Below are 17023 nucleotides of genomic sequence, written 5' to 3'. Positions count from 1 at the left end.
AGTAAGACCAACAATGAATGTAGGCAACAACAATAATAATAATAATAATAATAATAGGGACAATAATAATAATCATAATACCTCAAGTGAAAAACGAAAGGGCATTCATTTTTTAAAATCTACTTGACAATTAGGCTGTCTTGTATTTAAAAGGAGTATAAAAGAGCCTCTTGCTCCCTGAAGAAATGTAGTTTTGTACAGGGGGACGACAAAAACAAGGACAGAGAGGACAGAACCGTTCTGGTGCAGAACAATTCTTTCCCAAAAGAAAGGAGAAACAAAAGGGGGGTCGGGGTGAGGGGGGTGGGGGGGTTCAATACGGCACAATATCCAACAGGGGAGAACAAAACCAAAGAATTAAAACAAACAAACACACACACAGAGCAAACCCCTCCACACACAGACACATTATCGAGGCCTGCTTAATGTGTGCAAAATTCCCTTGACATCAATTTCACAATGCTTTACACCATCAAAACAAACTAATTCCCAAATGGAAACTTATCAAAATAACGAAAGTAAGTACATTTTCTGGAGCTGATCCAGCGGTTTTGAGTTTGTATTACAATGTTATTGTACAGTGTACAGTGGTGTGTGTGTGTGTGTGTGTGTTTGCGTGTCGTGTGTGTAGTCTATGGCTTTGTTTGTTGTTTTATTACTTCGTTTTCTAAACTTGTTAGGCTACACATAAGATGTCATGATTCTCCTCTCTGTTTAAACTTGTGGCCGTACGGACAGCAGGGTCTCCTTCGCTCAGGGCGAGAGAGAACGACTGGAAGCCCTTTCACTAGAACACCAAACGCATCACAGAAGGGCAGAGGTCAAGCAGCGAGGAGAGAACGCAACGAGCTGAGGATGACGTCATGAGGAAGAGGGGAAAAAGCAAGCGAGATGGATATTAAAGAAATTAGGACCCAAATGCCAGCCGCTGATAGAAAAGAAACCAAATGAAAGAGAATGACAAAACCAGAGGTGAAAGAGGGAAAGAAAGTGCAAGACAGAGAACCCATATCTGAGGGGTCGGGCCGGCTGTGACGAGTCAAGCCAGGGCAACCTGTAGCAGGTCAGACCAACTGGTGAACTGAGAGTTAAAAAGGGTCAGACTGCCCCTCAGCCATCGGCACCTCCTTGGACTTCTACCGGAGGAGAAGGGAGAATTGGGTTCTACCAGAGGAGAAGGGAGAATTGGGTTCTACCGGAGGAGAAGGGAGAATTGGGTTCTACCAGAGGAGAAGGGAGAATTGGGTTCTACCAGAGGAGAAGGGAGAACAGGGGAGCCAGGTTCTCACTGAGCACTGGGTGTCAGGAGAGGAAGTGGTTTTTACAGAGAAGCACAGGAACAGGAAAAGAGGGGGAAGGATGAGGATGATGATGGGCTTCTGGATGTGTTTGGCGGCTGGGTTGATGGTAAGAGAGGGGTGATCTGGGCTGGGTTGACTTAGTTGCCCCCCCGGATATCGGGGCATCGTGGGTATTGCGTTGTAGCGGGACAAGGAGGACACCCCCCTCGTCTCATCACTCGGGGCCGTTGATGCGGTGCTGAAGGGAAGGGGGGTCGGGGCTCAGTCTGCGCTGACCTGCGTGGTCACCTGGCCGTCTGCCGTCTGATTGGTGGACTGGATGAACATGGGCTGGCTCAGCTCCTGTCCTGCTGGCATCGTGACCTGCTGGATCTGATACAACTGCTGTAGAGGCAGAGAGAGAGAAAAGAGAGAGGGTGAGAAAGAAACAAAGAAAGAAAGAAAGGGAAGGAGTAGAGAGAGGGAGGGATTTGCAAGAGGGATAGAAACCAAAAGAAGAGATAGAAAGGGATGAAGGAGGTAAAAGCGGAACAGAAAGATTAACAATCACCAAAAAAAGACAATAGAAAGTATTGAGCTTGTCACAGAGACGCTTGGGAAAATATATTTCTATTGTGCAACTCACTTTGCTTAGCTTTGCTATAAACAGGAGCATTGCTCGGTTTTACGTCTGTGACACTGAGCGTCTCTGTGAGCACTAACGGCATTAAAGACAGGAGGGGCCAGTGGGTCTTACCTGTCCGTCTGTAAACTGGTTGAACTGCTGCTGGCCTTGCTGCACATCAGCCTGTGTGATCTGAAGAAGAGACTAGGGTGTAAGGGCACCATTACCAACACTGAAAGTCACAGGTTCATTTGAGCAACTGTTTGGTCACCACTACTTACATGGAAGTATAACAAATATATCGTACCGGTGTTAATTATCGGACAGCGTGTGTTATCGGCAAACGTTTGCGTTGTCATGTCCATAATTTAAATAAAGTTATAGATTGTTAATCCATTATTAAACAGAATGGCCGATGTTTGACACTGTCCGATAACTGACATAGGTACGCTATAGTTTTACTATTTGTTTTGAATTATATATTAATTATGTATATGTATTTTTTCTTCTCCCTTTCTTTCTAAGAATTAGTTTAATAAAAAACATATAATGTCGTGACTATATTTTCCCTGATTTATTTCCATCTTTAACACTTTGATGGTCATAAATGTGGGGATGAACCAACCCCAGCTACTGCAGATTCCCACATTAACAATATACCCAATATACCTATCAACACTTAAATGACCATGACCTGAATGACAACTTGAAGGAGATAGATAATATGGATATCGCCAGAAAGGTTAAAACAATCGCCTTCACAAAAGTGACATTTAACACAAGCGACTTAATTTGGCAGAGCAACAAACACTTTCACCAAAGATAGGCTCTAATAGCAGGAAATATCTATGTAAATCTAACATTAGCTAGCCCATATGGTCCAGCCTTGAAAAGTACTACAATATCAATACCATGCTGAGAAAGTAACTTTATAAGTAATGTTACATTTCATAACATATTATAATGTCTCCATTAGCCTAATTATATTGATGATCATTGCAGGGGATAGTTAACTTGTATCTGCTTTAACCTTAACCCAGGTCTACCTAAAGTAACTTCATCACGTGATTGACTATTCAATATGGTTGATTATAACACCGGTAGATGGAATTATAACACGGGTAGATGGAATCCACCATTCTGAGAGTGAGTTCCGGGGTGTGCTATATTCAACGGTATAGTAACTGTACGACCTGTTTTCATCTACCCGAGCGTTCCAAATCAGTGCGCACTCAAAAGAAAATATCTAACAAAGATGGCGGCGTGTTGTGGCTAATGTAGTGGGGAATGTTTCATGTGAATTAAGCTATCTACACGACTTTTCATATGTCTAAATTGACTCGTTAGTTGTTTCTGTGCTAAACCAATGTTGCAGAGTATTGTAAGTTTTTACTGAAAGTCTTGAATATTATTTGTAGGTGACCAAAAACGCTTAGACCAAAAACCCATTGAAACACACGTAGCTTTTGTGCTAGGCTTACAGACGTGAAGTTCCCAATGCTATTTGTCTGTTGCATAGCAACAGCCACACAAAGGGGGACTATTTTCTCTTGGCTACTGAAATGCAATACACAATGTTTGGTGACTAGAACTTTTTTGTGCTGAAAGGCAGCTTACTGTTTATAATTTAATTGTACTTAATATTTATAACGTCGCTGGCAACCGTGTTATAAAAGCAATAAGGTACTCGAGTCAGTACGGTATCGTCAATAATGTACTTCTTCGAGGGTTTGCCGGCCCTCCGCTGCGCGTCGGGCCTAACAACTCCCTCGAACAAGTACATTATTGACGATACCGTACTGCCTCTCGAACCTTATAGCTTAAAGATACATCACTTTGGAACTAGCTAGGAGGGAGGGGTAAGATAGTGCTCATCAGTTGGTTGCAATCTGCAACCTCACCGCCAGATGCCACTAGAAACTACACACTGTACCTTTAAGAATAAGTATATACAGGGTGCGATTTGTCCAAAAACCAGAGGGTGGGATGTTTTTTTTATCATGAAAAAAAAAACAAGCAATAGGCTACATAGGCCTAATTCTCTTCATATGCATATGTCGATCATGATATGATAATCGCTGCTAGACGCTCAGTTCTTGTGCTCCCTCTCATTCACGTTGAAATACTGAAACCGAAATTGAAACTGAAACTCAACTGTTTTGGACAGAACTCGCTAATTTAGTGAACAAATATTTTCATATTCATTGTGCAGTAGCCTATACACGGAAATTAGCAAAGCCAGCGAATTCTGAGAATGCCGACAGTTCGGGTAAGGTGAACGTTAGTGCCAGCGATGTAAGCAAGTGTAAGAAAACGCTGTCACAACCTGTCTGTTTTTTGAGGGTTATCCCCCCCATGTATGAAATTCATCCAGCTGAGGTGGGGATGTAAAAACCAGAGGGGGGGTAAATCCCCCCCATCCCCCCCGGCAAATCGCACCCTGAGTATATACTGTATTCAACTATTGCCTACCACACACTTTCCTTAGGTGACCTTTCAAAGTTCTATGCACTATTTGACAATTCTAGAGAAGGATATGGATGTGTGCTTCATACCTGCTGAGTGTTTGTAGCAAGCGTCTGTAATTGCCCTTGAACGACCTGCGTGCCCGACACTGGCTGAGCCAAGCGGATGTACTGGAGCTGGCCTCCACTCAGCTGCACCTGCACATCGCCACCAGACGGGGGAGACAAAGGAACACTCAAAGGTCACACACATAAGCTCCTGACAGAGGTTTGGTGCAGAGGATTTAACAGCTGCCTTGGCGATAAAGATGAAGACAACGCAGAACTGGGCAACTTTGAAACTTTCAAGATGGAAACCCAGGCATCTACCGACAATTCACACTCACACCACAGATGAAATTGTACATTATACCTTTACTCTTCAAATCATAAAGAAAGCTTTTTTTGCATTTTGCAATTGTCCCTAATGCAAGAAATATACCCCAATCCTCTGTTCAGTATTACTATCGGACTTCCCAAGTTGCACTCTTTCCTTACCGGTATCTGCTGGATCTCTCCTGTGTTGGTGATGATCTGCTGCATGACCTGCATGGTCTGTCCTCCCGCCTGCACTTGCTGTGTCTGCTGCTGCCCTTGCGCCTGCACTATCTGCAGCTGCTGGCCCTCACCCACCTGCATGGTCACTGGAGCACTCTGCAGGGGGTGGGGGGGGAGAGAGAGAGAGAGAGAGAGAGAGAGAAAGAAAGAAAGAAAGAAAGAAAGAAAGAGAAGAGAGCAACAGAGTGGGAAACATAAAAATGAAAACAGAAGTTAGGGAGCGAGAAATGCGATTAATTCTAGACACAACAAGTTGTATTAGCACTTCCACTTTATTCCAGCACTGACAGACACCACGCCACAAAAAACTGGATCCAACATCCCACTCTAGCAGAGGAGCTCAGCTTTAACCGTAGGAGTTAAGAGGTGAATGGGGCCCATGTTTGGGACCAGCGGACTGGACGGGTGATACCCAATCGCTTCTGTTGAGGAACACTAAGAGGATCTGAGCCATCAGAGCAGCGCCGTGGGGTTTGACGCTCAGTGGGAGAGGGGTCAAGCTCAGCATGTAGCCGTTGAGTGCTACAGCAATGGGGCCCTGAGATAGGGGCCTGAGACCAGCGCTGCCAAAGCTTGGGCCCAAGTGTTGTGGCACTTAGACACTTCAAAGAAAGTTCATGACTGCTACAACATTATACATGAATAATATAATAACACACTGATAAAGGCCACCAAGATCAGTTCACTTTCAGGACTGGTGGTTGACTTTACTTTTATCCAATTTGCCTTCACGTTTATCTTGCAAATGTTCCACTTCCACTGTTCCTAAAAGAGACACTGATACGGTGTGCCTTTGTTCAATACGTGAAAGGGAAATACGCTGTGCTGCAGAGAGATGTGGGGTTAAGATGGCCATGGCGGATACTCTTTAGGGGGTAGGTGCGAGCAGGTGTGTGTGTGTGTGTGTGTGGGGGGCAGACTGATGGGGCAGTTGTTTACCGTGATGGGTGTGCCCTGTTGCTGCACCTGCACCTGTTGCAGCTGCTGCATAGTGGCTCCCTGCAACACCTGAGAGAGAGAGAGGGAGGACAGATGACGAGAGAGAGAGAGGCTTTACAAAACATGGCAGGCACATGCAAAGCGGGCAAATGCAAAAGGGTGAACTGTCTAGCTGATGAGGCGGAAATGTGAATGACAGAGCTCTCTGTGACGTGAGCAGTGCTGCTGCGGTGTGATTCCTGATAAGGGGGGAGTTGTTTCATGTAGCACAATGAACAGTGAGGGCTGGAAGAGAATCAGAACAACACAGCTGGAAGGCAATAGCACTTGGTGGTAAACCGCTCCACGCAATTCTAGGTGTCAAAATCTGAACGGCAGGCCAGAGGGAAGGTGGGGAACCTGCAGCTGGGAGATGATTCATTCATGGAGCTGGACAGAGCTAGTTCACTGATGAGACTATGGGATGACACTGCCCTGTGTGTGTGTGTGTGTGTGTGTGTGTGTGTGTGTGTGTCTGTACGATGAATGGAGACGCAACAGGAGCAGAGCAAAGCAATGGAGCAGAGACTCTCTCTATCCATCAATCATTGTGTCCTCCTTCTTCTCAGTGTCTTACACTGCCTTGGGTTTCTCCACACACACACACACACACACCGGACACACACACACACACACACACACACACACACACACACACACACACACTTTAGCAATTATGGGGTCTAGGTCAACTTAAATAAGATCGCTTTACAGCCCAGCAGGGCTTAAAATGACTCACCTGCCCGACCTTCAAAAACACATTTAAAACAACCAATGAAATGTGATTATCAGGTTCTGAAGGACACACGTGACTCTTCTATGGGTCAAATAATTTTTACTCCCTCCCACCCCCGCATATCACTCCATCTTTTGCTCTCTGCTCTCTCCATGTATGGAGGTGACTGCAGTGGTGTACAGTGACAGCTCAGCGAAAGCCTGCTCTGCTGAAGCAGCACTGATGCACCCAGAGAGAATGAGGTCCAACATCCACACTTAACAGAGGGAGGACAGAGAGAGAGAGAGGGAGGGAGGGAGGAGGAGAGTGCGATAGAGAAAGAGAGAGATAAAGAGAGATAGAGGGAAAGAGAGAGGGAAAGAGAAAAAGAGAAGGATAAGAGAGGGAGGGAGAGAGAGAAGGAGGGAGAGAGAGAGAGGGAAGGGGAGACAGGGAGAAGAGCAGATAGCAAGAGAGAAAATTAAGATAGATAGAGGGTGAGAGAATGATGGAAAATAAGATTGAACGAAGATTGAAGCATGAGATGGAAGGAATTTCAACAGAGGAAAAGTGGGAATAGAGAGTATTGGGAAATAGTGAGATAAATAATGAAGCTGTAGTGAGTCTAGGACAGAAATGAGAGAGAGAGAAAGCAAATAATTTCATAGGCAGATTCGAAACGATGGATGAGCGTTATGAGAAAGGTTAAGAAGGAAGAAAGAGGAGACCCCTATAACCTTCTGAGGAGGTGACATCAGTCTCCTTCGTGCTCCAGTGAGATGGCTGAGGGGGGGGGGGGGGGTTCTAGGGCATAAACTGGACTGGAGAGATGTCTGGGTGGAGTTGATGGGCCCTGCCTCTACTCTGGTGAGTCACTGGCGTGTGTCAGAGGCAGCCCGTTTGGGCGAACATATTGTTGGAATATGAATACGCCTCATCAATAGTTGGGGAAAACACCAAGGGATCTTCCTCACAAGTATAAACACATTTCTGCTTGGGTAAAGCCTCCTACACAGGCTTCTTACAGTGCTTTCCATGTTGACCAACACCTCACTTGTAGTCCCACAGGGCACCTGCCGTTTGTGTACGAGTGGTCCATTCTCACACGGGTGTGCTTGTTCACGCCAATAGGCATTTAACGGTATATGTTTCTTTATCTACATAAGAGTGGATAAATATGAATAGATAAAGAATAGGTGCATCAGTATGCGTGCGTGCGTGTTTTACCTGTCCTTGCTGTGGCTGGGCGATGATGATCTGTCCTGGCTGTAGTGTGGTGGCGGTTTGGGCGGTGGCCTGCTGGCCTTGCTGCTGGCCCTGGACCTGCACGGTGCCCGGCTGCTGGGCCAGAGTGAAGTAGTACTGCACCGGCTCAGCCGACGCCACAGTCTGACGCACCTCCTCCTGCTCACACACACACACACACAAAAGATCCACGAGACACCGATGCAACACACACACACACACACACACACACACACACACACACACACACACACACACACGCACACACACACACACACACACACAGAGAGAAGAGAAAGCAGCAGTCAGCAGGCTGGATCTCCATTAATTATTTTATGTGTGTAACTGTATAGGCGGCCCAAGGATAAATAACTAATAGGTCGAGGGCAAGTGGAGTAACGTTATCTGCTGTCTGGACACTTTAACAAACTACAGCACTAAAGCCTACAGCCCACACCTATATCACTATATACTATATCAACAATATCACAATGTAAATGACATTATAAAGGACATGTTACAAAAGGAAATTCACCCAAGCCGTGGTATAAATTAGCAATATATCATAACTTCTTGAAATTCATTTGGTTTGATTCATAAAGGTTAATACATGCATCTAGAGAGAGCCTGGGTCTTTCAGTCCCATTTAAAACTGCAAAAAAGGTCTTTTGTGATTTTGTGGATCTGCACCTGTGTATGTAGTGATGATACAAACAATGGTGGTGCGAGAGATACTAGGAAGAATACAGCTTACTCTTGACACGGGCCATTTACGATACATTTACTGGCCTTTGCTGTCAAACCTGCCTGCCTGTTAAACGTGTGGATACACAATGCCACAAAAACACACGCACTGAGTGAATAGGCTGGCGTTTCCAGAGGCAAAAAGCGTAAACAACCCTCTCCCAGCTAAATGATGTCACAGCTGAGAGTGTAGGATGTTTACACTCCTGGTCACGGTCTCTATGGAGATGGCATAGTGTCGGTTCCCGTTGCAACCCCTGGCAATGTGATGCCTTGGCCGAGGTCATGGTTTGGTCTGACTGTGAGGTCAGCCTACATAAGAGAATAAGCAAAAACACAAGCACGCACACACAGTAACGCACACACACGCGCAAAAAGAAACCCTGGTTGCTTAATGGTGGCAGCTCGCTGATGATTAGGGGAAGCTGGATGCTGCAAACATCCGACTGAAAGCCCTCTGCCCGACCCCCAGCTTCCAGTCAAGGATGTTTACAGCACCGCCAGGCTGCCTGTTCCACACTCCTCTTCATCACTGATGAAGAGCAGCATGGGTACTAAGCCCGGAGGCCCACGGCTCCTGCGCTGGCCGGGACTGATGCTGATCTGACGTGACAACGTGTCTGAAAACACGGCTGAGACTCCAGCAGCCTTCCCTCCTGCTCCCCAAAGATGTCCAGCTACTGTCTGTGAGTGTGTGTGTGTGTGTGTGTGTGTGTGTGTGTGTGTGTGTGTGTGTGTGTGTGTGTGTGTGTGTTATTCACCTGTCGTTTAGGCGGCTTAAGGTCATCTCTGGGCACAATGTCGATGAGAAAGTCAAACTGGTCGAACTTGGTGATCGCCATTGCAATATCATTCCTCTGTGAACAAACAGGGTAAAAGAGAAGTCAGTCGTACAGCACATTCGCACACGCAGCTCAACAGAAGCAAACTGTCCAGTTGTGACATTTGTAATTGTTACACTTTTTCTCACACACACACACACACACACACACACACAGGACATTTTTTAAATCCATTAAGTATCAAATGTGCATCCCTGTCAAAGTGTGTGAAAAGAAGTCTTTGGCGTCCCAGACACAGCATCCTTGGAGCCTTTGGCTTAACGTGTTTGTGTTGACTATGCGCATAACCTTGGCATATTATTTCCCCTGTGGATGACTCTTGGGGATTATGAAAAATATCTTTACCCCCATCCGCCCTTCTACAAACACATACTCTAAACACAACACTTTTAAAGTGATTCACTTCATCAGCTATACAGGATAACTGCGCACGCACCCACACGCAGTAGCACGGGCACACGGCTGGTGAGACCTCTGGTACAGGGGACAGGGGTAATATTATCAGCCCCTGAGTGAGGCGGAGGGAGGGTGGTTGAGCTCATACCCCAGCAGCTCTGCTCATGCCGGGACCTGAGGAGGCCAATCGCTCCCCTGTGGTTCTTTTCACACGCTGGCTATCTGCTCCTGCAGACCGCCCGCTGCTAGCCCACTGCCCTGGTGCATGTCCTGATTAATATTTGGTGACAAGGGGGGAGGTCGCGTCTACAGTTGTTCTATTGATGAGCGTTGTTGTGGCAACCGCGATCGCAATCAACGTCATTGTGCGAACAATGGGGTGTGCGGCACATGCACACGCCCCAGCAGAGTGCATGGCCACACACACACACACTTAAGCTTTTGCAGTCAGTTGTTCTGGTCTGAACCTATTGAGCCAACTGCCTTAAAAGGCATAAAAAACACCAAACACAGGTGGCACTGATAAAAACATGCCAATATGCCAAAGTGGTAACTTTTGGTTATACAGTTGGCACCGTTGGTTGTTTTTTTCGTACAATTTTGCGGTGTGTTACCGCCCAAAACACAGAACTGTGTAGTGCATGTCCTTGATGGCTAATGGCAGTGTTTCCCCTACAATGACATTAGGGTGGCGCCCCGCCACCCCAACGGCCCCGCCCGCCCCCCCTGGAAGCTCAAGTAAAAAAAAAAAAATGTTTTTTTTAATAAATATAGCGCCAGATCACAAAATAAGTAATTTAAGGTTACCTTTACCATAAAACATGTAAAATTATACTTATTTAAGTAAAACTGCTTATCCTAACCCCCGCATTGCGCCGCGCCCCTGCCGCCGCCCCCCAAGCTGTAAACCTAGGGGAAACACTGAATGGGAACAACACATTTGTTTATCTAACCTTCACACGCCCACATCCCATCGAAAATGAATTTGAAGTTGATACCAAAACTAGTTGCCTATGAAAACATACCTAAAAAATTAGTCCATTTTTAGTGTTAGTGTTGTTCATAAATTGTATGTTTATATTGTTATGTACTAGCTATGTTTTATAGGTAAGTAAATAAAACAAATGAGCTTGAAAAGGACAGTAAGAAACGTTTTCTAACAGCTTTGTCTCAAAGTGTGTGTGTGCTTGTATATGTGTGGAGGAGATCTAATGTGGTGCAGCATGGCTTTCCTGAGAGAGATGTTGGAGCGTGCAGTGAAAGGCAGCTAAGTGCTTTCCCACTCAAGCAGAGCGGAGCCCTTTGTCATGACAAGTGTGTGTTTGGAGGGCTGTGTGCTGCTCTCTCTGCTCTACTGTCTCAGACAGACACGCGCACACACACACACACACACACACACAAATATAATAATAATAATATGCATGCATCCACACACTGACACACCTATGTGCACACATACGCCACATGCACACACCAGGTCACACACACTCTTTCCCGGTCTCTTTTTTTAGGGTGGTCCTTGTTGCGGGCCTCAGCTCTTCCAGAATGTCATTCCGGGATCTGTGCTGCTCTGCCGACGCTCCAGGATAGGAGCAGGCAAAATGGGATGGTGGAAAACTGGGTCACTGGTACAGCACTTTTAGAGCCAAATTGAGTAGAGTAGAGGAGAGTACACACACACACAAACACACACACAAAGCTCCTCCACATGTCAACGCCTTACACTTCACTCCCCGGGGGTCTATCAGCTTATTTCCTGCACGCTCCAGTGTGTGTGTGTGTGTGTGTGTGTTTTCTTTGAGTTAGTGTGTGAGTGAATGCAGGAATTAAGCAGCTAGACCCCCAGGGAGTTAACTGTAAGGCACTGACTTGTGGAGGAGCACCGACTTGACTTGTCCCTGCCTGCGTGTGATTTTTATTGTGAGTGAGTCTGTGTGAGTGAGTGAGTGAGTGAGTGAGTGAGTGAGTGAGTGAGTGAGTGAGTGAGTGAGTGAGTGAGTGAGTGAGTGAGTGAGTGAGTGAGTGAGTGAGTGAGTGAGTGAGTGAGTGAGTGAGTGAGTGAGTGAGTGAGTGAGTGAGTGAGTGAGTGAGTGAGTGAGTGTTAGTGAGTGAGTGATAGTGAGTGATAGTGAGTGAGTGTTAGTGAGTGTTAGTGAGTGAGTGTTAGTGACTGTGAGTATGGTCTACATCATATGTGTAAGTGGTTCTAAATAAGTGTAAAGGACATATGGTAAAATTAGATTGCTTCTGTGTGAATGTGAATGAAGGAGGAAGCCTGTGTGTGTGAGTTTAGTGTGCACTCATACAAGCGAAATGTGGCGGTTACTGAAACAGTCATGTTGCAAACATAAGGGGACCACTCAAAACCACCTGGCATGGCATGAATGGATGGGCTTATGGAGGTCTCAGGAGGTCAAAGGTGAAAGGGCAATTGGGTCAGCTCACTCACTTGTAGGGTGCGCCTCTTGTTGTCCTCGGTGTGGATCCAGGCCCTCAGAGTGAGCTCAGTGATGAAGATCTGAGCAGCCTTGGCGAACAGCACCGGTGCCTCTGCACTGATCATCTGAGAGAGGACACACACACACACACACACACACACACACACACACACACACACACACACACACACACGTCAAGTACAAGCACAGGTGACTGGCTAAGGCTAAAATGTCATGCTGATAAGACACAAACACAGAGCAACACAACCGTAAACCGTAATAAGAAATCGACAACCATGGATGATGATATACACAGACATGGGAGTTAACTACAAATATTCACACAAATACAGACACAGACAGACAGACAGACAGACAGGAAAGAAAAAGAAAGAAAGAAAGCAAGAAAGAAAGAAAGACTATTCAGCTCTTCTTGTCTTCTTCTGGTGGGATCCGGCAGTGGCAACACCAAAGGTCACGAGTTCACCTTCCAGGGAAAACACACACGACTCCTTTCTTGGAACGGCAAGTATGCTTGGACGAAAGCCCCGCAAATGTGACCATCAAGCGTCAGGCACGCAGACAAGCCGCTCCGACCCAGCGGGGGGTGGGGTTGCTCCACTGCAGGGTCTGCTTCCTTCTCTTCAGTGTCCTCGGCTTCGCTCTACTCCCTGGCCTTTCCTGAGCTCTTAATTGCCTTGGCATTTCAGGAGGAGTTTAACCTCTTGGCCACGTAAGCTGCACGTTATTTTAGGCCGGTGGACACCGCACTGAACTATATTACACCCACACAGACACACCCACGCATGCACACACCATGACTTGCAGGAAATCCACATTGTATGCCATTTATGGACACTACCTTTGTGGAGTTGACCACACAGTAATCTCAAAAAACGAAATCCTTTCCTCGTATACTTTCCCACGCGCCTGCTTTAAATGGCTTAATGCCATTCAAATAACACATATGGTTTAGTGCAAATGAAGTTCAGTCATGTGACATTATGTATGCGGATTAATAGCTCTAAAGATATATCTACCCCCCCACCTGCACTGCACAGGCTCTGGTCAGCAAGAGATCACTGGATGTGCCCAGGAAGGAGCTGTGGAGACGGCTGGGTGCAACAGTGGGTCTTCAGGTTGGGGCCAGTGTAAGGGGGGGAAGGGGGTCAGACGTCTTGGCTGTCTGCAGGAGTGGTCTTCGCTGAGGATCAGCCTTTACAGGACAAACTCTGGCTTCACCCCAACAATCCCACTGGCCCAATTCTCTACCCACCCTCCCCCTCCCCCCTGTGATATCAGTGAACATCTTAATTCTTGCTGGTAGCTAATTAAATAACCGAAAGCCCCCTGAAATTGCCAAGACAGTCCTCAGTGCAGACTAAACAGGTACACCCATCCAGGCTGCCACACTACTCCTGTGGCCTGAGTGTGCCCTCTGATATGGCACCGCTGTGGGGAAACTGGAGCCGCTTCTTCAGCTCGGCCAGTCAGGCAGTGGCGCAGGTGAAGAACCGTGACCGTAAGTCAGCCCATTTCAACCCTCCCACAACTGGCCAAGAAAAAAAACCTCAGGAGGCAAACTTCTGTTTGCTTTGGCACCAAAATCTTTGGATTTCTTTCGGAAATGCCTATTTCAATAAAAGTTTAGATCAGTCATGTGGCAACTTCCACCTCTCTCTCTTAAGCACTCCTGAAAAGGCGAGAGATGGAACTGAAGAGTCTCTGGTGGTGAGGTCTTGGGCTGTTGGCGGAGACGAGAGGTTCTGGCTGAGAGGACTGGTCGATGGTCGGGGGGTTTGGGTATCTTACCTTCACATCCTCATCCAGCTTCATGATTTTCTTGATGCGAGCCAGGGGAAGCTCTTGCACGCGAAAATCCTTCTGGAACAGAACGGAGCTCTGCGTTAGGGGGGAGGGGACTGTTCGGTGTGTGTGTGTGTGTGTGTGTGTGTGTGTGTGTTAAATGCATGCTGTGTGGCATCACTCTGTGTGTGTGTGTTTGTTTAGCAGCTGCCCAGCCACCTTTCACTTTCTATCAGCATCAACAGCCCTGCACTGTCTAGCACAGAAATGTCTCTGTCTACAGGGTGTTACTTTCGATATTGCAGGCGTGAAGCACACTATATTTTAACTCTGCACTTATCTTTGATAACCTACAATTTTAGGTGTGTATGGGTGTGTAGGATCATTGAGCTCAAGTTCAAAAAGGTGACCACACTTAAAGTGTGAGCGGATGTGGGTGGGTGTGTACACAGGGGGAAACCGTACCACAGTGAGGTTCCTAATCTCCTCCATGACTCGGGGCCAGAAGGACTGTAGGCTCTGCTGGGCATCGCTACCACCTGCTCCGAACGAGTCCGCAGACATGACCGCTTCTTTGAGAGGGAGACAGAGAAGAAGAAAAACAACAATAAATGGACATGATAGGCTGAGCATCCACTGGCTGTTCCACTGACATAAACCGTCTGTAAATGTCAAAGCGGAGACAAACCACAGCCGAATGCAAACCTCCGCAGACTTCAATGTTCACACAATTGCCATATCACCAAAGCCCTCGCCGACATCACGCCAAGTCACGCGACTCAGCTCAGATCATTTGTCATTGGTCAGACTGTCGCTCAGCTCACTGACCAAAGACCCTCGGACAAAGAGCGACTCACCGAAACCACCTGACCACGCACACGGACACACACACACCTCCTCCAGCTGCTCAGAGCCCCCAACTGCCAGAGGGAATCACTGTTTAGGGTTGAGAAGATGTCTTGAGAAGATGCCCTGGGTCAATATAGTCAAGGTGTGCCTGGAGCTAAGGGTGATGGAGTGAGTATGTGTGTGTGAGTGTACTGACTGTGGGGTGTGTGCTAGTGAACAGGGAGCTCTGGTGTTCAGCTGTGCTGGGCAGGGGGAAGGAATGTTGTGCAGAGAATCTCCGAGAGCTCAGAGAATGCCAAACCCCTCAGCTGCATCTGTGCATATATACAGCCGCAGAAAAAATTAAGAGACCACTTCAAAATTATCAGTTTCTCTGGTTTTACTATTTATTTGTATGTGTTAAAGTAAAATGTACATTTTTGTTTTATTCTATAACCTACTGGCAACATTCCTACCAAATTTCAAATAAAAATATTGTCATTTAGATCATTTATTTGCAGAAAAATGACAATTGGTCAAAATAGCAAAAAAGATGCAGTGTCTTCAGATCTCGAATAATGCAAAGAAAACAAGCTCATATTCATTTTAAACTACACAATACTAATGCTTTAACTTAGGAAGAGTTCAGGAATCAATATTTGGTGGAATAACCTTGATTTAAAATCACAACTTTCATGTGTCTTGGCATGCTCTCCACCAGTCTTTCACATTGCCGTTGGGTGACTTTATGCTACTCCTGGCGCAAGAATTCAAGCAGCTCGGCTTCTTTACATGGCTTGTGACCATCCATCTTCCTCTTGATCACATTTCAGAGGTTTTTTATGGGATTCAGGTCTCGAAATTGGGCTGGCCATGACAGGGTCCTGATCTGGTGGTACTCCATCCACACCTTTACTGGCCTGGCTGTGTGGCATGGAGCATTGCCCTGCTGGAAAAAACACTTTCAGAGTTGGGGAACATTGTCAGAGCAAAAGGAAGCAAGTTTTTCTTCCGGGACAACGTTGTACTTTGCCTGGCTGAGGTTTGTAAAAGACCATAAGGATTGAAAAAAGCGGACTGGAGGGTCTTCTAGTTCGTCTTCTCTGATGAGTCCAATTTTCAGCTTTGCCCAACACATGGTCGTCTGATGGTTAGACGGAGACCTGGAGAGGCCTACAAGCCACATAGTCTTGCACCTACTGTGAAATTGGACTCATCAGAGAAGACGAACTTAGAAGAACCTCCAGTCCGCTTTTTTCAATCCTTATGGTCTTTTACAAACCTCAGCCAGGCAAAGTACAACGTTGTCCCGGAAGAAAAACTTGCTTCCTTTTGCTCTGACAATGTTCCCCAACTCTGAAAGTGTTTTTTCCAGCAGGGTAATGCTCCATGCCACACAGCCAGGCCAGTAAAGGTGTGGATGGAGTACCACCAGATCAGGACCCTGTCATGGCCAGCCCAATTTCGAGACCTGAATCCCATAAAAAACCTCTGAAATGTGATCAAGAGGAAGATGGATGGTCACAAGCCATGAAAAGAAGCCGAGCTGCTTGAATTCTTGCGCCAGGAGTAGCATAAAGTCACCCAACGGCAATGTGAAAGACTGGTGGAGAGCATGCCAAGACACATGAAAGTTGTGATTTTAAATCAAGGTTATTCCACCAAATATTGATTTCTGAACTCTTCCTAAGTTAAAGCATTAGTATTGTGTAGTTTAAAAATGAATATGAGCTTGTTTTCTTTGCATTATTCGAGATCTGAACACACTGCATCTTTTTTGCTATTTTGACCAATTGTCATTTTTCTGCAAATAAATGATCTAAATGACAATATTTTTATTTGAAATTCGGTAGGAATGTTGCCAGTAGGTTATAGAATAAAACAAAAATGTACATTTTACTTTAACACATACCAATAAATAGTAAAACCAGAGAAACTGATAATTTTGAAGTGGTCTCTTAATTTTTTCCGCGGCTGTATGTATGTGTGTGTGTGTCCTGGAGCAAGGACGCATCTGCACCCCCAACAGCAGTCCAAACATTCACTTATAGAGCAGTGAGCTGA

General features: G+C 46.1%; 1 protein-coding gene across 11 annotated transcripts in view; it reads right to left on the bottom strand.

Annotated features, from left to right (window-relative positions):
• Positions 1-310: 310 nt before the first annotated feature.
• Positions 311-17023, bottom strand: part of nfyc (nuclear transcription factor Y, gamma) — a 39589-nt gene continuing 22876 nt past the window's right edge. For 4 of the 11 annotated variants that reach the window (XM_080859483.1, XM_080859480.1, XM_080859485.1 and 1 more), the window contains exons 2-11: positions 14597-14703; positions 14138-14209; positions 12337-12450; positions 9411-9506; positions 7888-8064; positions 5907-5975; positions 4908-5063; positions 4461-4568; positions 2038-2097; positions 311-1685 (exon numbers count right to left, since the gene is read on the bottom strand). In XM_080859483.1, the coding sequence (XP_080715609.1) occupies positions 1563-1685; positions 2038-2097; positions 4461-4568; positions 4908-5063; positions 5907-5975; positions 7888-8064; positions 9411-9506; positions 12337-12450; positions 14138-14209; positions 14597-14695 (1074 nt within the window). In that variant the 5' untranslated portion in view covers positions 14696-14703 and the 3' untranslated portion in view covers positions 311-1562. The remainder of the gene's footprint in view (positions 1686-2037; positions 2098-4460; positions 4569-4907; positions 5064-5906; positions 5976-7887; positions 8065-9410; positions 9507-12336; positions 12451-14137; positions 14210-14596; positions 14704-17023) is intronic. The other 7 variants (XM_080859489.1, XM_080859488.1, XM_080859481.1 and 4 more) reach the window with 3 other exon arrangements.

Source organism: Sprattus sprattus (genome assembly GCF_963457725.1).
Source record: "Sprattus sprattus genome assembly, chromosome: 20".
NCBI classification, from domain to species: domain Eukaryota; kingdom Metazoa; phylum Chordata; class Actinopteri; order Clupeiformes; family Clupeidae; genus Sprattus; species Sprattus sprattus.
The sequence above is the reverse complement of the archived record's forward strand: the minus strand, read 5'-3'. Positions and strand labels throughout refer to the sequence as shown.